Raw genomic sequence first — 23188 nt, 5'->3', positions numbered from 1 at the left:
ATCAACTTTAGAAAATATTCAGTGGCCATTTTGTATTAACTTGCTTTATTAATTGATATTTCTTACAGCTTATTTAAATGCACTACTGATCAATTACTTAAATAAGACCAAATAATTGAAACATAGGATGCACAAACCAAGCCACAATATTCTGAGGTTTACATTTTTTTCTGCCATAAATGAAAAGTGAACTCCTCAATGAAGACTATAATAAGAAACATTTATTTAAAAATGAAGATTGAACATTGGTGATCATAAAGTTAAACCTCCAATATAAACCTGAAGATTCTGTTTTTGCTTCAATAGAATTCCTGATTCTTTTCATTAATTAAGTTCATGCAAAAAAATGTGAACACAGCTGTTAAAGATTCGTTGTTGTTAAAAATACAAGTGCACAAGCAATAGATATTTTTTGATTAAGGACTGAGAGCATGCATAAACAGAGTCAGCATGGATGCTTATGTTGTAATGGAATCTACCTATGGACCAGCGGGTCTGGGTTCAAGTTCCACTTACAGCTGGAGGCATGTCATAACATGTTTAGCCAGCTGATTAAACAATCTCATGGGTCTTATGACACAAAGGCAGTGTCCTTATCACTAGACCACAAGGTCTACGTTTCAACTTCTGGAGGTGAATCAGAATATGCCAGGTTAGGGCGATTTAAAAAAATGTACCAAGAGGTTCTGAATTTGATTTCACTGGTTTCTCAAAATGTAAAGTGAATCAGCTGGGACACTGGTTTGGTAGTTAGGAGGGGGAAAATCTATAATGCTGCATCCTGTGAATGAATATACCAACAAGGACAAAATTGGTGTATTGAATCTATTACCAATGGCTTATCAATTCCCTACTTGTGAAGAAAATCTCGTCTGGACATTGGGTGCACTATCTGATTTACCATAATCCTTGCTGTGATGTTTTAAAATCAATTTTCAGTAACATTTGGGGTCACTTTGCCACTAATGATATAACTTATACCACTTGCTACCAAATTAACAATGAAGGAAAATCTAGACTATTTAACTTTGTAACATTTTAATTTTTGTTTTTGTTAATTCAATTAAACAGCCTGTTAATATTTTAGCAATGCTGTATAACATAAATATGTTTTCTCTATTGTTTCATAGAATCCAAACAGTGTGGAAACAGGCCCTTTGGCCCAACAAGTCCACACTGACCCTCCAAAGACTAACCCACTCAGACCCATTCCCCTACACTTACCCCTGACTAATGCACCTTACACTATGGACAATTTAGCACGGCCAATTCACCTAACCTGCACATCTTTGGACTGTGGGAGGAAAGTGAAGTACATCCATATAGACACGGGGAGAATGTGCAAACTCCACATAGACAGTTGCCCAAGGCTGGAATCAAACTCTGGTCCCTGGCAGTGTGAGGCAACAGTGCCAGCCACTGTGCCACCTGTAATACAATCCACAAAACATGCTGCTCATATTAAACTAGTCACTTGTTTCAGTGAATCATTACAGTGTAAATGGGATGTTATCAGATGACAACATTTGTTCTCTATGTCTAGCCATAGACCATTCAGACCTGCAAGCCTAATTCACCATTCAATAAGATCATGGCTAATTGGTTAGTATTTCAAATTCTCCATTCTCATCTACACCCAAGAACCCTTGATTCTGTTGTCTAACAAGAATCTATAAACCTCTGCCTTAAAAGATTTAACAACCCTGCCTCCACTGCCTTCTGAAGGCTTGAGTTCTAAAGTCACACAATCGTCAGGAAAGAAAACAATCTTGTCTTTGTCCTAAAAAGACTACTCCTAATTTTAAAGCAGTGCCCCAAGTCTTGTACTGATCCACAATACAAAACATTCTTTCCACATCAACTTTGTCAAAGACCATTCATGAGTTCATACACTCCAGTCAAGATTTCTACTTGCCTCACAGCAGTCAGGAAGAGGAATCAAATCAACACCTGTAAAACAGATGTGGAAAGGATCCAAAGGCAGTGGTTTTGGTCTTTCCAAATTTAAATGCAGGGAATTTATGCTCATTAAACACTGGAAGTCAAACACTCAACATCATAAATCACAGTCAGCAGAAGGATTGATTGATACCACATGCATAGGCTAGGTTTTGCAGGACACAGTGGATACCCTCGACACCATGTAAAAGCCAGCAGCATTAGTTTGAAGAAGTTATACTGCAGCCTAATTTGTTTGCTCTTGGGATGACCTTCATCATATATTTTTGATCTTTGGTTTTGCACTTCTCTTTGTAGACCAGGACTTTTTTTTTCTGAACCTTGTGATTCTTCCACTTTCAAAGAGGTTAAACTCCTTAATACTTCCTCTCTGACTATGCTTATGCTATCCAATATTTAGCATTCCCCCTCTTCAACCACAATATCTACATCCTTCTATTTTGTGAAGTGATGGAAAATCCTGTCCACATCTTCTAACTCCTCACACAAGTTATTTTGTTGGTCTCTAATTGGTCCTACTCCTAATTCATTAACGTCATGGTTGAACTGTTTGTGTTTTGAATTCTACATTCTCATCTATTCCCCAATAAGACGTGATTCCCCTGCCTACCAAGAAGCTTTCTAACTCCACCTTAAAACTATTCATTGACCCTGCCGCCACTACCTGCTCAGGTAGATCAATTACCTTATTTCTGTAAGAAATGAGCCAAATCAACTGTTGTGTGTCATCATTACTCCACTGGAGCTGACAGCAACTCCTGGAGTTCTACATTACTTCCAACTGTACTCACTGCTGTCACTTGATGCTTCTTCAGAGTTTATGTTGATAAGGCATCTACAGGCTGCAGTCAATCGGAAGTCAATTGAATTGTTAAGAAGGTATACTCCCGGCCTATTAAGCTTGCTGTAAAAACCATTAAACTATAGAATCTACATAACTAAGGTGAGTGGTAAAAGGAGCAACGGTGGACATTGGTGAGGCCAATTTTAACCTATTGCGTTCAATTCTGGTCCTATTTGAATGACGTTGTTAAACTTGAGGGTGCAGTAAAGATTTACAAGGATATTACCAGGACTAAGGGTTTATGTTATTAGGAGAGGTTGGTTAGGCTGTGATGTGATTCCCTGGTGCATAGACGCTGAGGGGTGACCATTTTTTTAAAATCATGAGGTGCATGGATCAGATAAATAGCCAACGCTGTTTTCCTAGGGTAGGGAAGTCCAAAACCAGAGGGCATAGTTTAAGGTGAGATGGGTATGATGTATAAAGCACCTGAAGGGTACCTTTTTCACGCAGAGGTGGTACATGCTGCCAGAGGAAGTGGTGGACACAGGTACAATTACATTTAAAAGATATCCAGATAGATATATGAATAGGTATATGCTGCCTCACAGCGCCAGAGACCTGGGTTCAATTCCCACTTCAGGTGACTGACTGTGTGGAGTTTGCACGTTCTCCCCGTGTCTGCGTGGGTTTCCTCCGGGTGCTTCGGTTTCCTCCCACAGTCCAAAGATGTGCAGGTCAGGTGAATTGGCCATGCTAAATTGCCCATAGTGTTAGGTAAGGGGTAAATGTAGGGGTATGGGTGGGTTGCGCTTCGGCGGGGCGGTATGGACTTGTTGGGCCGAAGGGCCTGTTTCCACACTGTAAGTAATGTAATCTAATCTAATAGGAAAAGTTTAGAGGCATAAGGGCTAAATGCTGGCAAATGGGGCTAGGTCAGATTGGGATGTCTGGTCGGCATGGATGAGTTAGACTGAAGGGTCTGTTTCTGTACTGTGTGACTGTATTACTCTATATAGGAGCAGAAGTAAGCCATTCAGCCAATCAAGTCTGCTCCACCATTCAATAAGATCACAGCTGATCTAATAATCCTCAATTCCATTTTCTTGTCTTTTGCCCATAAACTGTGATTCCCTTAAACAGGCCGTTCTGCTTGAACGTGTGTTTCATTAATGCAAATTCGCTATAACGTGACTGACGAACTGGGGACACTATTTCTAAAGCACAAACTTTTAAAGCATATATTGGTTATAGCGCGATGCCGGCCCTGTTAGTTGAAATGGTGCTGCTGTTACACTAATTCCTTGTAACACTGGATTGCACAAGAACAGAACTACAACGTTACAGTAGTTAACACTGTTGCCTCATAGCACCAGTGACTTGGGTTCGATTCCAGCTTTGGGCAACTGTCTCTGTGGAGTTTGCACATTCTCCCCTGGTTTCCTCCCACAGTTCAAAGATATGCATGTTAGGTGAATTGGCCATACTAAATTGCCCATAATGTTCGGGGGGGAGGGGGGGTTGTGGGATATGGGCCAAGTGCTGGCAAATGTATTTAGGATATCTGGTCAGCATGGACGAGTTGGACCGAAGGTTCCATTTCCAGGCTCTAAGAAAAAGATTCATTACATGTGGAATGATCCACAAGTCTTTTTTAAACAAAGAACTGCAGAGGCTGAAAATCCGAAACGAAACAGGAATTGCTGGAGAAACTCAGCAGGTCTGGCAGCATCTGTGGAGGGAGAAAGCAGAGTCAATTAAGATTTCGAGTCCAGTGACCCTCCTACAGAACTGTATCACTGATTTTCTTTTCGCTTCCGCACCACGGCATTTACAATAATCATATGACGCTGCTTACTATTATCCAAACCGTGCGGGATGGGTTTTGAGTTCAATGTTCAAATCCAGCCAATTCCATTACCATCCCAATCCCGCTCCTGATCGTGGTCGGGACGGTTGGACGTCGCCAACGGCGCCTGCTGTCTCCAAGGCAACAGCACGCGGCGCTCGGCGCGCACGCATGCGCGTGACGCCACTTCGCCCGCCCACGGCCCCCACCCCCTCCCCAGTCCGACCTCCGGCGCGGCATCGTCGGTTGGTGCGCCTGCGCACTGGGCCCAGCTCGTCCGTGTGTGGTTCCCGGATCCTGGTGGCGCCGGGTGTCTGTTGTTTTCAGGGGGCAGCGGGCGCCCGCTCTTTGACCGCCTCGATGGACTCGCAGCGGGTAAGTGCCAAGGCCTGAGAGAATGAAGTTCGCCCTTGGAGAAACCCTGCTCGTTTCGAGATGGAAACAGAAATTGTTTAGGGGGGAAGCTCAGACGATCTGATAGGGGAAAGCAGAGTTAATGTTTTGAGTCCGGTCATCCCTTCATCAGGACTGTTCTTTCCAAGCCTTCCTCGTTGCCTATCCACCAGCAGGGTCTTAAGCGGTAGAATGGGTCAGGGGCTGGTCATCCCCGAACCAAGGCGACCTAATCTCTCTCTCTGTCTCTTCCACTATCTGCTCGCTGACCCTTCCCTCACCGACCCTCCCCCTCCCCTCGCCGCCGCCCCCTTCCCCACCCCTGCACCCCTTGCCCCTTGCTGTCTCCTCTTCACCCTTTGCCACCCCCTCACCCCACTGCTTGCCCCCCTCGCCACCCTCTTCGCATCCTTCTCCCTTCCCTCTATTCCTGGTTAGTTCATTTGGGTGTATTTCAGTTTTGCATCAGTCGTGTGGTTCATTTGATTTAAATGTCTGGGTCTTATTTTTCAGCCCTCATTTTATTTGCACTGAGGATCTTAACAATTGTATGAGTCCTTGACCTTTTTGTGTTCAGGTTTAGAAAGGGAATGGGGGGAGTTTAGTTATTGCTATTCCCAACATCTTGTTGCGGAGCAATGAAAATGCTGCATCACTCTGGTGTGTAAGCAATCCGCATCCATCCTCAGTGGCTTTGGCAGTCATTGGTTTAGAGGATATTAGATTTGCAGTGAGATCAGTCGTGGGAACTAATGTAGGGTGGTGGCTGAGTTGTAATCCATTTGTTGCAGTGTTGATTCACATTGTATCATTCAGTGCTTTAAGTACTTATTTGTAAATATTTGTATCTTTGGGTTGTAAAGTTACTTGCATGGGAAGTGCTATTGCTCTTTTTGGAAATAGTTAATTTGACAGATGTTTTCCAATTTTTGAAGACTGCTAATGTTTATGATCTTGTTTAGTTATTGTTCAACAGCAGTCGTGTCTTGAAACAGTACTAGCTTTATTTGAGTAGCGTATAGCAAAGACCATTTTGATATCCTAAAACGTCAGATTTGAAAGGAACTCAACTTTATCTCAGCGTTTGAGCAGTCTTTTTAAAGACTTGTACCAAAGCCTAATCTATATGTAGTCTGAACCAAAAATGGAATGACTACTGTCTGATTCAACTGACAGTGACGAATGCATTTATAAGATTAATGGATTGGCAGATTGACAAATCTCTGCTCATTATATTTGATACTGGCAAGAGTATTTGGCAGTGAGGAGCTTAGCTTTTAAGATTCAGAGGATATGATTAGACCCTCTGTTAGTTTGTTCATGTGGATTGAATTAAATTTGCTTGACTCTTGAATATTGGTGCAGGGGCCTTTATTGGTGGTATTTTTGACAGTCTATCCCATTTTTTGCATTGGGCTTTTGAAAATCTGCAGGGATGTGGTGGTAGAACTGAAAAGGCTGGAGTGAGTGAGACTGGCAATACCAACATTTTTTTAGTGAAACCTGACCACATCTGTATTCCAGCCATTAGTGTCCCATGCTCTCAACTAGCATGCACGCAAGTAAAACCACTTCTAAGGGGAAAAATTAAATGATGTAAAAGTGCATGTAAAGGGGGCCAGTGAATATTCAATGATGAGAGAATATGAATTATTTGTGTATCATGCAAAGCAGACTTGATTGCTCAATGTCTTAACTCTGTTTTTAAACCTGCTTTGGAAAATTACAATACAACTGCTTAAGCAAGTGCAAACCTCTGTCTAATCTCACTTGCAATTCACTGAGAGTGATAATTGAGAGAGAACCAGTGGTTACAATGCAGTGATTAAAACAAATCAATTGTAGTTATGCATGTCAGTGGGTTGAACTTATTTTGTTGTAGATTTTCTTTTGCACTTGATGCTTTTCTGTTAGGTCTTGTCTGTTGCCTGAATTACCCTATGGAGGTTTACTTGACCTTTCTGTCATTTTTAAATGCCAGGATCTAGTGACTGATTTGGTATATAGTTTAATAATATACTGAAGGTTTAATAATTGTGAAAAGCAAATAATTGATAGGGTCAAATATTGATTAGGAATTGTACCTTAAAACACTTTTATTTTAGCTGGAGATTGATGCATATAAGGTACAACATAAAGGATTAATATTCAAGGTGTGGCTCATGATGTTGGATATACACATGGATAAACTGTAATTAATGCACAGGAAGCAAAGACTAAGGATAAATGTGGCATTTTCAAATTGCCAGGCTGTTGCTTGTGGAGCACTATTAGAATCAATAGTGGTATCTATTATTCATGATTTATATTAATGACTTGGAAAAAGGACTTGAGTAATATAGCTAAGTTTGCTTACAATGTAAGGTTAAGTGAAAATATAAACTGAGGTGGCTGGAAAAAGGTAAGTAGATGAAGTGAGTGGGCATCAAGATCATAGTATAATGCGAGGTTACTCACTTTGGTAGTCAGAATGCAAATGCAGATTTGAGTTGTGAAATTTGTATATGTTAATGTTATGAGGGACTTCGTACTTGTTCGAAGAGCACAAAGTCAGGATTCAAGTGTAGGCGACAATTAGAAAGGCACATTTCCCCTTCTCTAAGGAAAGATGTAATTGTATTAGGGTCAGTTTGTAAAGGTTTATGCTTGTCTTAAGATGAGTGAAATTTAGGCCTATACTTTCAGAACCTAAAAACGTGAAAGGTGATTTTGTTGAAATATATAAGATTCTGAGTAGACTTGCTAGGTTAGATGCAGCTTGTATTTCCTACCTAGACAATATGGGTGAGTAGTTTCATTTCATGATTTAAAATTATGAAACTCTCACTTTGAACACTTAGACAATCCATGCAAGACCCTCTAGTTAAAATTGACCATGTTTTAATTAAAAAGGTTGTGGAAATTGGTGAGGGCTAAAGCTTTTACATCTGTTTAACACTTGCATATATAGCATTGCATGAAAAGCTTCCAGCTCTACATCAGATATTGATATTAGTTCATAGTTAGTGATTTTTGTTTTATTTGGATGACCTATTTCTCCTCTCTTTTTATATAGGAAGCATTGCAAAGAATTATCACAACACTGGCAAACAAAGATGATGAAATACAGAATTTTATTGAGACATTGAACCATACTTTAAAAAATGTTCAGGTAGTATTTTTAAGTGTATTATGCCTTTTCTCCAAAATTGCATACATGTACTCATTCAAACTTTTTTTCCTGTGCTCACATCCATAGTTTAATTGTCTATAAATTAGTATTTGGTTATTGCAATTCAACTTTATGCAAATTACCCAAGTAAAAGATGATGTAGACAAATTGCTGAATAAGATTAGAGTGGTGCTGCCAAAGCACAGCAGGTCAGGCAGCATCCGAGGAGCAGGAAAATCGTCGTTTCGGGCAGGAGCCTTTCATCAGGAAGGGCTGATGAATGGCTTCTGCTCGAAGTGTCAATTTTCCTGCTCCTCGGATGTTGCCAGACATGCTGTGCTTTTCCAGCACCACTCTAATCTTGACTCTAATCTCCAGCATCTGCAGTGCTCACTTTCACCAAATTGCCAAATAATACTTGTCAGGATGTTGCTATGTGGCAGTTAGCATGGTGATAATGCTATTCAGCATGATAGATGGTATTCTCATTGAAGGCAGGAGGGGGAATCCAGAACTAGAGGGCATAGGTTTGGGGTGAGAGGGGAAGGATATAAAAGAGACCTACGGGTCAACTTTTTCACACAGGGTGGTACGTGTATGGAATGAGCTGCCAGAGGAAGTGGTGGAGGCTGGTACAATTGCGACATTTAAGAGGCATTTGGATGGGTATGTGAATAGAAAGGGTTTGGAGGGATATAGGCCAAGTGCTGGCAGGTGGGACTAAGTTAGGTTTGGATATCTGGTCGGCATGGACGGGTTGGACCGAAGGGTCTGTTTCCATGCTGACAATCTCTATGACTCTGACTGTGCAGTGGTCATTCTTACCAATAGTCATGGATAGATGCATCTGCATCTGGCAGATTGATTAGGATGAGGTAAAATGATCTTTTTTCTCTAGTTGGATCCCTAGCCTGAGATGAGCAGCTATATCCTTTAGGACCCAACCAGTTTGATTAGCGGTGCTGTTGCTGAATCACTCCTTGGTGATGGACATTGAAATCCCACACCAGAGGACATTTTGCACCCTTGCTTCCCTCAGTACTTGGTGTTCTTTTATATAGAAGAACATTGATTCATCAGCTGAGGGAGAACGGTACATGGCAATCAGGAGATTTCCTTGCCGTGTTTAACTTGAAGCCATGAGACTTCATGGTCTTTGGGAGTCAATGTTGAAGACTCACAGAGCAATTCCTTTCCCATGGTATACCACTGTGCTGTCACCTCTGCTGGGTCTGTCCTGCCAATGGGAAATATCCCAGGATGGTGATGGTGGTGTCTGGCCTATTGTCTGGAAGGTTTGGGGGTTCTTGTAGTGCCGTGGTAGTGTTCCTAAGTTTGAACCAGTAGACCTTGGTTTAAGTCCTAGAGTTGTGTCATAGGACATCTGAACAAGCAAATATCTATCATGTGCCTCAGGAATTCATAAATGAACAATAATCATGTTGGGGAGAAGATTTCCTGAATAAACTGCGGGTCAACTAATTTTCATGAAATGAATGCCTTCTCATGTTCCATGTCAAGATTCTTTTATGCTTTCCTCAGAGCAGGTTGACCCAAGATAAGTATTTCACGAGAAGTGAAAGGATGTTGTTTGAAATAGCTTACTCCAGCTGGTTCACATGAATTACAAATATTTTACCTGAACACATTCCTTAATCTTCATCACTTGATGAAATAGGGAAGTGCATCAACAGTTCATGGCCTGAATGTGTAAAGTACATGCACTTAATACTGTGCAACTAAAGGAGTCATCTAATGAGTTAATCAAAGGACTAAAATGTATTGTGCTTAGTTGATTCACAAGAGTTTTTACCATTACCGGAGGCCATTTGGCCCATTTTGTCTGCTCTGGTTGTCTGAGTGTTTTGGCTTCGTGTCAATTTCTTGCTGTTTCCTTGTAACCCTGCATGTGGTTTCTATTTAAATATTAATCTGTTGTCCCCTTGAATGCCGCAGTTGAAACTGTTGTCAATACACTTCCAGGCAGTGCTTTCCAGACCCTTAGTACTTGTATGAAAAAGCTTTTATTCTCCTCTTGTATTTGCTTCTTTTTAAAAAAAAATCAAATCCTTTGGTTTGAGTCCTGTTGTGAGCGAAAACCGTTTCTTCTTACCTACACTATCTGCACCCCTCATGACATTTTATACCTCTATCAGGTCTCCTCATGGCCTTTTCTCTAAGGAAAAAAGTGCCAATTTTTCCAAACTATCCTCAGAGTTTAAATTTTTCATGCTGGAACCCTTCTCATGAACCTCTGCTATATACTCTCCCATGTATTCAAAATCTTTTCTACAGTGTGCACCAGAACTTGTTGATATCATCTTTTTTCTTTTGTGTCGTAGGACTGTCATGTATTATTTAGAAGATCATGCCTATTTGCTTTGGGCTGTTCACGTGATACTCCAAGTCACAACTGAAGCACCAATTGATTGTTTCTTGGGAATCTCATGAATTCTTCTCTCATTAGTTGTTTCAGTTTTGACTACTGTGAAACAAAGTGAAGACTTGTCATTATATTGTACCCATCAGTTGTATTGATGCTGTGACTAGTATCTGGAATATTCAAAATTTAGCATCATTTGAGTATTCTATTGAATGCTCCAATTCTTCAATGAAGACTACATGCCCAGAAATTTTCCAGGGCAAACGGTCCACGAATCCACTGGATTCTCTTCTTGAGAACCAAACATCAGTTGGAGCTGGTTGCCTGCCCATCTAAGACACAAACCAATATCTCAAATGCTGATCCAACAATCTCCAATCTGAAAACTGTTAATCTTTGATACAATATATTAAAATTTATGTTGCATTCTTCCATGCATTTAACCAGTTGTTAACTCCAGTCTAAGAAAGCTGCACTGTGCTTCAGGAAACTAACAGACAACCATTTTTGTAGATTTCATTAAGGATCTCTCTTTAAAAATCCAAATTTTTTTCAGTTCAATTATTATTAGTTTATCTCTCAAAATACTTTTTGATTTTAATTCTTGTGGGAAGTGACAATGTCAAGACCAATTCTTATTTGTTTTCATTTGACAGTATTGTAACCCATGTCTACGTAACCACTTCATTCATCTGCTGGTGATGTGGCTCCATCTCTGGAAATGAGGGTAATCTACTCTCATAATTTAAATTTTCCGTTGTTCCATTTTCCATAATGGCAACTAATCCTTTGGCTATTGCTGTACATGTTCAAGCAGACTGAGCTTCAAGGGGTTTACCTTCACAATTCATAACGCAAATGTGATGCAACTCCATGAATATGAGATTGTAGTCAGACTTGCTGTAAAATTCCTCTCTAGTCTCCCTTTTAAATTGCTGTTATTTCCATTTCTTTCATAATCTGAAATTTGAGTTTGGTCTGGAAATTAAGAACTTGCATGATTCATTAATCTCATTCACCAAATAATCATTGTCCAGCGTTGTCCAAATATTCCAGCTGATACCTAAACTGTGGTTAATAGTCTAGCATGGGTTCAGTTATTGTGTTCTTTTCCTCACCACATCATGTTTGCCACATCACATTTAAGAATTTGTGTCTGGGCTTCAGCTTGCAATTTCATATTTTCAAAATTGTCACATTTAGCATACAGTCTTCTCACATTCTCCACGTTTTGCCCAACCCCCCCCCCCCCACCAAGTGTGCTTCATTTAATATTTCTCAATATTTAAATCTATATGCATTACTTATTTCACCATTCTGTCATCCTGAAATCCATGAATTGCTATATATCTTTCTTTCAAAGACTGGTCAAAGCATTTTGAAATGAATTGAGTATAGAAGCTAATACGAATTGATTATATACAGGCAAAAGAAACATTAGTCTTTTCGTAGCTCTCTCTGATTGTTTTATTTGCTGATACCAACATTTGATTGTGACTTCTATTTTGATTAAGGTGCTAATTCAGCATATAGGTAAGTTTAAAAAGTTGTTTTTTACTTGTGTTTTTCATGCAGGTCAATACCACCAAAGTGATGATTGACTTAGAAGAAGAGTTTGGCGCTCTTCAGGCTACTCTGGATGAGATGAAAGCTAGTATGGTGAACAAAATTAAACAGGAACAAGCATACAAAAGCCAAGAACTCCAGGTAAAAGCTGTTCTTCAAGACAGACTTTTTGTTTTGTTTTTTCATGGTCTGGGAATATCCAGAATAATTTATATCTGTATATTTGTGTTTATTTGAAACCAAATTAATAATTCCAAACTGCTAATTTTTCTGGCTACCCAAAATTCTAACATTGATTTCAACTCAAATTGATCAGAATATGTCCTTGACTTGGAGTAATAGAGATGTACAGCATGGAAACAGACCCATTGATCCAATTTGTCTATTCTGACCAGATATCCTAAAGTAACATAGCCCCATTTGCCAGCATTTAGCTCATCCCATTAAACCTTCCTTTTTATATACTAATCCAGATGCCTTTTAAATGTTGTAATTGTACTAGTCTCCACCATCACCTCTGATCTTGTGAACTCTTCATTACTTTGGTACCAATGACATAATTCATGTGGTTTTGGCTTCTGTATCAATTCAGTGTTTGAAGTGGCAACACTCCGTATTCCATGCTCTGTGGCAGTACTGTCTACTTTGAAGATTTCGGAGGGAAAAAAACAAAAGATGCTGAACATGTAAATGGGTACCAAGTATTTAAAGTCATTGTAGTCCTACCAGACCATACGGCTGCTCTCTCATTAGGGAGACAAGACTGGTGATGGTTTATGCTGAGGGTCACCGCATCTCGGGTGAGGGGAGCGATTGCGAAGGCAAGTATTTTGTGCTAGAGTGGGAATTGAACTCACGTTGTTAGCCTCACAAACCAGCTGTCCAGCTAACTGATCCCCAAATGGCTACCACTGTGTAGTGCATAGTGATGCTGCATGTGGCACCCGCACTTCATATCAAACCTCTGCTGTTTATTTCCAGAATATTCCCCAGTTAAGGGCTCATTATTCTATCAAATCTTTCCCTGGAGGGGGTAGGGGCAGCCCAAAGAACTGCAGATGATGAAATCAGAAACAAACAAGTTGCTGAAAATTTCAGCAGGTCTGCCAGCATCTGGCATCAGAGAAAGCAGTTTGGGGTCCAGTGACCAAAATATGTTTTTTCTCCAGAAATGCTCCCACACATGAGTTTTACCACCAATTATTGTTCTTGTTTCTTTGGAAAATATTTGGTAAAATAGCTGGTCTGAAATAATCGTGCTGTATATTGAATGAGCTAACTATGAAGGCCAATGAGAGAAAGGATGCTATTAAACTGGAAGGGATGCAAAAAATATTTACCAGGAATTGGAACCCTGGAACAATTCCAGGCTGGAATTGAACCTGGGATGCTGGTGCTGTGAGGCAGCAGTGCGAACCACTGAGCCACCATGCCGCCCTCATATTGTCCCATGCAGTCAAGAGATTTTCACAGTTAATTTCTATTCCCCTAATCATAATTTATTATAGTCTCAACAATCCTGTGTGCCCACCTCTCTCTGTTTAACTACTCGCACTTCTTTTTCAAAACATAACTAATGCCAAAGTGAAGATTTTGTTCTTCATCAGCTACCTGCTAGAACTAACAATTTTTAAAAAACCCACATCTGGTTGGTCCAGAAATTTACTAGGAGTTCTGGAGACATGACTGCTGAAGGTTCATAGGCAGAGTTCTGCAAGAGATGGATGGGAATCAACAATCAAACTTTTCCATTAAAATAGAAATAACTATTATTGGCCCACCAAATTTCATAGAATAATTTGGCCTCCTGTGTTGCAATCAAAGTCAATGTACTGCAATTGAGAAATTTGAAAGGGTTCAGAAAAGATTTACAAGGATGTTGCCAGGGTTGGAGGATTGGAGCTTTAGGGAAAGGGTGAATAGGCTGGGGCTGTTTTCCCTGGAGCGTCGAAGGCTGAGGGATGACCTTATAAAGGTTTATAAAATCATGAGGCATGGATAGGATAAATAGACAAGGTCTTTTCCCTGAGGTGTGGGAGTCCAGATAGAGGGCATAGGTTGAGGGCAAGAGGGGAAAGATATAAGAGAGACCTAAGGGGCAACTTTTTCGCGCAGAGGGTGGTGCGTGTACGCAATGAGCTGCCAGAGGAAGTGATGGAGGCTGGTACAATATAGCATTTAAAAGGCATCTGGATGGGTATATGAATAGGAAGGGTGTAGAGAGATATGGGCCAAGTGCTGGCAAATGGGACTAGATTAGGTTAGGGTATTTGGTTGGCATGAACGAGTTGGACCGAAGGGTCTGTTTCCATGCTGTACATCTCTATGACTAAATGCTAGAAATCTGTAATAACAACAGAAAGTACTGGAGAAACTCAGTATGTCTGACAGCATGTCCGAAGTAAGGGACAAAGGTAACCTTTCAAGTCCAATTTGACACTTCTCCAGAACTGGCTCCACCCTTCAGTTCTGAAGGAGAGTCATTTCAGACACGAAACATTGACTTTGTTTTTCTCTCCACAAATGCGGACAAAACTGCTGACTTCTCCAGTACTTTCTGCTTTTATTTCAGAAAGAGGCCATAAAATCAGTTAAATCTATGCTGGGACTGGTGTTAACTGAGTTTGGAAGGTTTGAGTTATTAGGAGATTCTCTGACCTCTTTCCCTGGAGGCTGATGGGTGTCTTGTGGAGTTTATAAAATCCTGAGGGTCATAGATAAGATGAATAGCCAAGGTCTTTTGCCCAGGGTAGGGGAATCCAAACTATTGGGTATAGATTTAAGGTGAGAAGGGAAAGATGTAAAAGGGGCCTGAGAGGCAAATCTTTCACACAGGGAGTTGCATTTATGGAATGATCTTCCAGAGGAAGTGGGCGAAAAGAGTACAATTAGAGCATTTAAAAGACATCTAGAAAGATACGTCGATAGGAAAGATTTAGAGGGATACGGGCCAAATGTAGATAAATGGGACTAGTTTAGTTTAGGAAACCCTGGTTGGCATGGACAAATTGGGCTGAAGGGTCTGTTTCCTTGATGTATGTATGAAGTGTACAAAAAAAACCTTAAAGCCATTTCAGTAACGCCAGTGATTCTTCAGGCTTCAGATTCAAATGCAAACGCACGTAAAGCAGGAAAAGAAGTAACTGGCCTGTCACATGCAAGGGGAAAAGATTCAGCTAGGAATTTTGCACATGTTGGGAGACTGTACCTGAGCTATGTTTACATGTGACGTACTGTCTACATCAAAATAATGTATGTCAATAGCAGAGTCAGCATGTTTTTGCTAGCATCTGTCAGATTGTGAGTGCAGTGTACTTTGGAACAATCTATTAATGTTCACTGACTTTCATTTGTCACATAAATGCTTGTTACCAAACATGATGACTTGACAAATTTGCACAGCATTATCTTCCAAGGCTGTAATGCTGGGCTTGAAACCTGCAATTTCTAATATTAAGCATTCCACTATTACTCTGACATTTCCAAAATTGAATTCAAGAAATCATATGTTGTTTTTCGTGATGCCTGTCTGCAATCTTAAGCTAGCTAATTTTTTTTAATTAAAAACCTGAATGGTTCTTGTGCCACTCAAGGAATGGGATCTAATATAGGAGCAAATTACTGCAGATGCTGGACTCTGTACTGGAAACAGAAAATGCTGAAAATTACAACAAGTCATGCAGCAGGAGAGAGGGCAAGCTAATATTTTGAGTCTAGGTGATTCTGGAGTCTAGACAGTTATTTTTTGTTTTCAAGGGATGGGACTTGACTGATCTGGACAGGTTCAAGCAATCTTGGCATTGTTAAACCCACAAAGTGCTGCTCACTAGAAATGCCTAAGAGTTAGCCCATGGACTAATTAAGCATTAGGCGTCTCTATTCTATCAATCAGTTAACATTTCAGATACTATTACAATGCTAGTGTATATGCTAATTTCTTTTCTAATCCATTGTAGCCCCTCATGCCACCAACTTTCCTATCTAGCAGAAGTGTGGTACTGTGGTGAACATTTGAATTGAATAAGCCAATGAGCAATGTCTTGAATAATTCCACAGATTTACTACTTTGAGAAAAGAAATTTCTTCTCCTTTCTGCCTTTAAATAGGCAACCATTTACTCTGATATTGTGACCTCTAGTCCCAGACTCTTCCACAAGGATGAAAAACTATGCATAGTTACTCTGTCAGGTTTCCTAAGAAACTTGACAAAACAATGCTAAAAGAATTTTTGAGAAGATTTGTAGCTCAGGTTGATGATAAGTATAAGTTAGCTTGCTGAGCTTGAAGGTTTGCATTCAGACGTTTCGTCGCCATACTAGGTAACATCATAGAGTCTCTGATGAAACGCTAGTGGTACGTCCTGCCTCTCCATTTATAGGTCTTGGTTCTTAAGGTGGGTGATGTCATTTCCAGTTCTCTTTTTCAAAGCAAGGTAGATGGGATCTAAGTCGATGTGTTTATTGATGGAGTTCTGGTTAGAATGCTATGCCTCGGATTTTTCATGTGTCTCTCTTTTGCCTGTCCTAGGATGTGTGTTGCCCAGTCAAAGTGGTGTCCTCCTTTATATGTATGGGAACTAGTGATAGTGGGTCATGTCTTTTGTGGCCATTTGGTGTTCACGTATCCTGGTGGCAAGTTTCCTGCTAGTTTGTCTGATGTGGGTCTTTTTAAGAGTTCTTGCATGCTATTGTGTAAATGACATTAGTTTTGCTGGTAGTATCTTATGGATCCTTTAGGTTTATTCATCGCTGTTTAAGTGTGTTGGTAGGTTTGTGTGCTACCACAAGGGGTCTGAGTAATCTGGCAGTCATTTCTGAAAAGTCTTTGCTGTTAGGTAATGTGGCTACAGATTTTGGTTGCATTGTCTGTTCCTGAGGAATCAGTGGATTATGTTTATTGGATGTTTTTTCTTGAAAACATTGTACAGATTTTTTTTTTCTTCTGCCTTTTGTAGTTCTTGAGTGCTGCAGTGTGATGTAGCTCGTGAAAGAATTTCTTGATGCAGCTCGGTTTGTGGGTATTGGGATGAAGCAATCATTGAGCTAACTTACATACATCTGCTAAAAGAATTGCAGATGCGAGAAATCTGAAACAAAAACAGAAATTGCTGGAAAATCTCACTGATGCTGCCAAACCTGCTGAGATTTTCAGGCAATTTCTGTTTTCGATCCGAAGAAACTAAATGTTTCAATAATGTTGACTCTTGTTACAAGCCAATCTTCCCTACCCAGTATCAACTTAGTTAAGCTTCTCTATACTGCCTATAATGCAAGTATATCTTTGTTTTGTTAAAGGAACTAAATATGTTCAGTTTTCCAGGTATGGTCTAACTAGCTTGTCTTGAAGAGCTTTAGCAAGACTTTCTAATTTTTGTGCTCCATTCCTATTGAAATAAAGGCCAAAGTTCCATTTGCCTTCCCTATTGGCTGCTGGATTTGGGTGGTAGCTTTTCATGATTCATGGACAAGGACTCCTAAGTACTTCTGTTTCATTACTTTCTGTAGTCTTTTTTTCATTTGAATAATGTTCAGCAGCTCTATTCTTTCTGAAGAAAATATATAACCTTGCATGTTCCCATATTAAATTCCATCTGCCAAGTTTTTTTCCCCCCCACTGGTTTAACCTGTCTATATTTCTTTACCAGCTGTTTGTCATTTGCAACTCTTGCCTTCCCACCTATTTCTGTATCATTCAAAACTTGGCATTAGTACATTTGCTTTCCTCATCCAATCATTAATAAGTCTTGTACATAATTGTGGCCCTTGGAACTGATCCTTGTGGCAACATAGCTGCTGTAAGTTGCCATCCTGAAAATGTACCACTTATCCCCACTGTCCTTCTATTAGTAATCCTCTATCCTTGCTAATATACTACCATCAACACTATGGGCTTGTACCTTAAGTAGCCTAACATGTAGTACCTTATCTGACATCTTCTGGAAATCCAAATATATTGAACCCACTGCTTCCACTTTGTCTTGCTTGTTATGACACTGAAAGAATTATAGTAAATTTGTCAGGCATGATTTTTACTGCATGAACCCAAGCTGACTCTGCTTGATTTATATTGTGCAATTACATCCTTTAAAATAGATGCTCACATTTTCCTAATAACAGACACTAAGCTAACTGACTTTTTTTCACTCCCCTTTTTAGGTATATGTTACATCGGCTGTTTTCCAACCTTCCTGGATGTTTTCAGAATCACTGGATTCTTGGAAAATTGCTGCCAGTGCATCCATTTATCTGTGTAGCTTAATCATTTTCATGTGTCCAATAGATTCAGGATACTTAGAATCATAGAATACCTACAGTGTGGAAGCAAGCCATTTGGCCCTTTTGAGTCCACACTGAACTTCTGAAGAGCATCCCACCCAAAACCACCTCCCTGCCATATCCTTTGTAACCCAGCATTTCCCATGACTAATTCACCCAACCCAGACGTCTGTAAACACTATGGGCAATTTAGCAAAGCCAGTCCACCTAATTTGCACATCTTTGAACTGTGTGAGGAAACCAGAGCACCCGACAGAAACCCATGCAGCTACAAGGAGAATGTGAAAGCTTTACATGGATAGTCACCCAAGGGTGGAATCAAATCCGAGTCCCTGGCACTGTGAGGCAGCAGTGCTAAACAGTGAGCTACTTTGCAACTCCATTGTTGTTTCGTCAGCCCTATTCTAAGGAGTCTATGTTCAGTTTGGCCGCTAGTATTGTTATGAAGATGTGGGTGTACTGTACCTTTTAAAAGCTAGCAGAACTACCTGACAGCACCAATTGTTCTGAACAAGATATAATGCAACCTTTTGGTCCAGCAGCTAATGTAGCTGGTTGCCTGGAGACAAAAACAAATTTGAATTAGGCCATTCGGTTTAAATTACACCCCAAAAAAAAACTCCAATCAAGTTTGAATTTATTATATTAGTGTTTACTGTGGAAGAAGACACGGAAGATATAGAATGTAGGGAAATAGATGGTGGCATCTTTAAAAATGTCCATATTACAGAGGAGGAAGTGCTGGATGTCTTGAAACGCATAAAAGTGGATAAATCCCCAGGACCTGATCAGGTGTACCCTAGATCTCCGTGGGAAGCTAGGGAAGTGATTGCTGGGCCTCTTACTGAGATATTTGTATCATTGCTAGTCACAGGTGAGTTGCTGCAAGACTGGAAGTTGGCTAACATGGTGCCACTATTTTTAAAAAGTGGTAAGGACAAGCCAGGAAACCATAGACTAATGAGCGTGACATCTGTGGTGGGCAAGTTGTTGGAGGGAATCCTGAGGGACAGGATGTACATGTATTTGGAAAGGCAAGAACTGATTAGGCATAATCAACATGACGTTGTGCGTGGGAAATCATTTCTCGCAAACTTGATTGAATTTTTGATAAGGTAATAGAGGATTGATGAGGGCAGAGCGGTAGATGTGATCTATATGGACTTCACTAAGGCATTTGACAAGGTTCCCCATGGGAGACTGGTTAGCAAGGTAAGATCTCATGGAATACAAGGAGAACTAGCCATTTGGATACAGAACTGGCTCAAAGGTAGAAAACAGAGGGTGGTGGGGGAGGGTTGGTTTTAAGACTGGAGGTCTATGACCAGTGGAATGCCACAAAGATCGGTGCTGGGTCCATTACTTTACATCATTTACATAAATGATTTGAACCTGAGCATAAGAGGTATAGTTAGTAGGTTTGCAGATGACACCAAAATTGGAGGTGTAGTGGTCAGTGAAGAAGGTTACCTCAGATTACAACGGGAACTTGATCAGATGGGCCAATGGGCTGAAATATCGGATGGAATTTAATTCTGGTAAATGCGAGGTGCTGCATTTTGGGAAAGCAAATCTTAGCAGGACTTATACAATTGTGGTATACAATTAAGGTACTGCGGAATATTGCTGAACAAAGAGACCTTGCATGCAGGTTCATAGCTTCTTGAAAATGGATTCGAAGGTCGATAGGATAGCGAAGAAGGCGTTTGGTATGCTTTCGTTTATTGGTCAGAGTATTGTGTACAGGAGTTGTGAGGTCATGTTGTGGCTGTATAGGACATTGGTTGGGCCACTTTTGTAATATTGCGTGAATTCTGGTCTCCTTCCTATCAGAAAGATGCTGTGAAACTTGAAAGGGTTCAGAAAAGATCTACAAGGGTGTTGCTAGGATTGGAGGATTTGAGCTAAAGGGAGCGATTGAATAGGCAGGGGCTGTTTTTTCTGGAGGTGTCGGAGGCTGAGGGGTGACCTTAGAGAGGTTTATAAAATCATGAGGGGCATGGATTGGATAAATAGACAAAGTTTTTTTCCCCTGGATTGGGGAGTCCAGAACTAAAGGGCATAGCTTTAGGATGAGAGGGGAAAGATATAAAAGAGACCTAAGGGGCAACATTTTCACGCAGAGTGCGCTACGTGTCTGGAATGAGCTGTCAGGAAGTGGTGGAGGCTAGTACAATTGCAACATTTAAAAGGCATCTGAATAGGAAGGGTTTGGAGGGATATGGGCCGGGTGCTGGCAGGTAGGACTAGATTGGGTTGGGATGTCTGGTCGGCATAGATAGGTTGGGCCGAAAGGTCTGTTTCCGTGCTGTGCCTCTCTTTGACTTTGACTTTTAATATCGTCAATAGAGTCAATGCTTTGGGGTAATAGACCGGGAAAAATTGAACAGTTGGGGGAGAACTGACAAAAGGCCAACAGATGTAGACTGCTAGTCAGAACTGGAGAAGGAGTTTGCACAGAGAAAAACATGAACACTGACTTGGAGAGCAAATCTGCAAAGAAAAGATTTGACAGCTGGATGGTTTTGAAATTTGAATTTTTCAGTAAATCTTAAATGGGGGTTTTATTGGACTAGTATTATAGAAGGGCAAGTAAAAGATGTTAGTTCATTATGCCCTGTTATATACTTTTAAGAAATAAAGTTGTTAATTGTTCAAATAGTTCTTGGCCTCTTGAATTTTCACATTACTGCATGGGATAAATCTTTTGTGTTGCTGGTTTAAATTAAGCAGTGAGGTTTATCCCATGTCGTAACAGTATATTTAGAAAAGCTCTTGCTGTCTGTCTTGGTATTAGTTGCAAGTTTACCCTCAAAGTTTGTTTTCTTCCTCGTTATTAATTTTTGGTCATCTTAGTTTTTAAAACTTTTCCAACCCTCTTGTCTACTACAAATCTTTGCCACATTTTATGGTAATTTGATGGTGTTCTGAACTTCCCTGGTTAACTGTGGTCGACTCATCCCCTTCCTAGAATCCTCCTTTCTTAGGGAATTTCTCCAGGAATCTTTTGCACTCAACATGTTAACTCTGTTTTTCTATCCACAGATGTTACCAGATCTCTTGACTTTCTCAGTCACTTTGTTTTTGTTTCAGATTTCCTGCACTCCTTGATTTTATTATTATAAAGACAACCAGATTGACACTTTAGAAGTGTTCTGTAAAAGACAGTCTCAAAAACCGTTAACCATTGTTAGCCAAGTTGTCTTTGAATATTAATGCATGATGAAGCCAAATGAATTCTTAGACAAATTTGAGGTGAAGTTTGTTTCCTAAATATTGAGTGCAGCATTTTGAGAAGCAAGTTGAGGTTGACCTCTTTTGGACAAGTTTTCCTACTTACAGTATGGTATAAACCAGGTCAATGGATTGTAAGTGTGACCTTGCCATATCTGAAGGACTACTGTTTGGAGTTGTTAGGGTTTGAGGAGGAATTAAACACTATTCATACAAACTGAAAATGGCAACAATGTCATTTTGTATGCAGACTTCTCTTTCTATATTTCATTGAAACAAAGAAATTAGGAGTAACAGTAGGCCCTTGAAACATAGGCATAGAGAATGTACAGCATGGAAACAGACCCTTTGGTCCAGTCTGTCCATGCCAACCAGATATCCCAACCCAATAGAGTCCCACCTGCCAGCACCCAGCCCATATCCCTCCAAACCCTTCCTAGTCATATGCCCATCCAAATGTCTCTTAAATGTTGCAATTGTACCAGCCTCCACCACTTCCTCTGACAGCTCATTCCATACCCGTACCACCCTCTGCGTGAAAATGCTGCCCCTTAGGTCTCTTTTATATTTTTGCCCTCTCACCCTAAACCTATGCCCTTTAGTTCTGGACTCCCCAATCCCAGGGAAAAGACTTTGCCGATTTACCCTATCCATGCCCCTCATGTTCCATCATTCAATATGATCATGGCTGAGCATCCATCTCAGTACCCTGTTCACACTTTCTCCCCATGTCTATTGATTCCTTTTGGCCTTAGAATATATCCAACTCTTTTAAAAATATTCAATGTTTTGGCCTCAACCACTTTCTTTGGCGGAATATTCCGTAAATGCACGACTCTCTGGGTGAAGATTGCAATCTTAAATGGCTCACCCTGTTTCCTTAAACTGACCCCTGGTTCTGGACTCTCCAGTTATCAGGAATATCCTTCCTGTGTTTACCCTGTTGAAAGTTTGAGATTCTTCTGAACTCAATTGGTTATGGCAATATTCACTAAAGACTCTTCATACATCAGCCCTTCATACCCAGGAATCAGTTTTGTAATCTTTATTGTACCCCCTCAATAGCCAGACCATCTTTCCTCAATAAGAAGATCAAAGGTATGTGCACTATTCCTAGTGTGAGCTTACCAAGTTTCTGTTTAATTGCCTGCTTCTGTACTTGAATCTTCTTACTAGGAAGACCAACATACTATTTGGTCCCTTCAGTCCCCTGCTGCAACTGCATGCTTTGCTTCAGCAACTGGTGATCAAGGACATCCAGATTTCATTGTACATCCTCCTTTCCCAATCTATAGCCATTCAGATAATATGCTTCCTATTTCCACCACCAAAGTGAAGAATCTCCCATTTATCCACGTTGTGCTTCATCTACAATGCATTTACCCACTCACTCAAATTATCCAAATCACACTGAAGAATCTTTGCATCCTCCTTACAGTTCACCCACCCAGCTTTGTGTCATTTGCAAGCTGAGTTATTACATTCAGTTCATTCATCTAAATTGTTGGCATATATTGAGAAAAACTTAGATCCAAGCATTGATCCCTGTGGTACCACTATTCACTGTACCAGCGCTCAAGATGTCAATACACTA

General features: G+C 40.3%; 1 protein-coding gene across 7 annotated transcripts in view; it reads left to right on the top strand.

Moving 5' to 3' along the window:
* The first annotated feature begins 4832 nt into the window (after positions 1 to 4832).
* Positions 4833 to 23188, top strand: part of fsd1l (fibronectin type III and SPRY domain containing 1-like) — a 63299-nt gene continuing 44943 nt past the window's right edge. For 6 of the 7 annotated variants that reach the window (XM_072589937.1, XM_072589927.1, XM_072589907.1 and 3 more), the window contains exons 1-3: positions 4833 to 4967; positions 8041 to 8136; positions 12095 to 12226. In XM_072589937.1, coding sequence (XP_072446038.1) covers positions 4953 to 4967; positions 8041 to 8136; positions 12095 to 12226 — 243 coding nt within the window. In that variant the 5' untranslated portion in view covers positions 4833 to 4952. The remainder of the gene's footprint in view (positions 4968 to 8040; positions 8137 to 12094; positions 12227 to 23188) is intronic. The other variant, XM_072589946.1, reaches the window with a different exon arrangement.

The sequence above is a fragment of the Chiloscyllium punctatum genome, chromosome 2 (genome assembly GCF_047496795.1).
Source record: "Chiloscyllium punctatum isolate Juve2018m chromosome 2, sChiPun1.3, whole genome shotgun sequence".
Taxonomy (NCBI): domain Eukaryota; kingdom Metazoa; phylum Chordata; class Chondrichthyes; order Orectolobiformes; family Hemiscylliidae; genus Chiloscyllium; species Chiloscyllium punctatum.
This window is presented reverse-complemented; position numbering and strand designations above follow the sequence as displayed.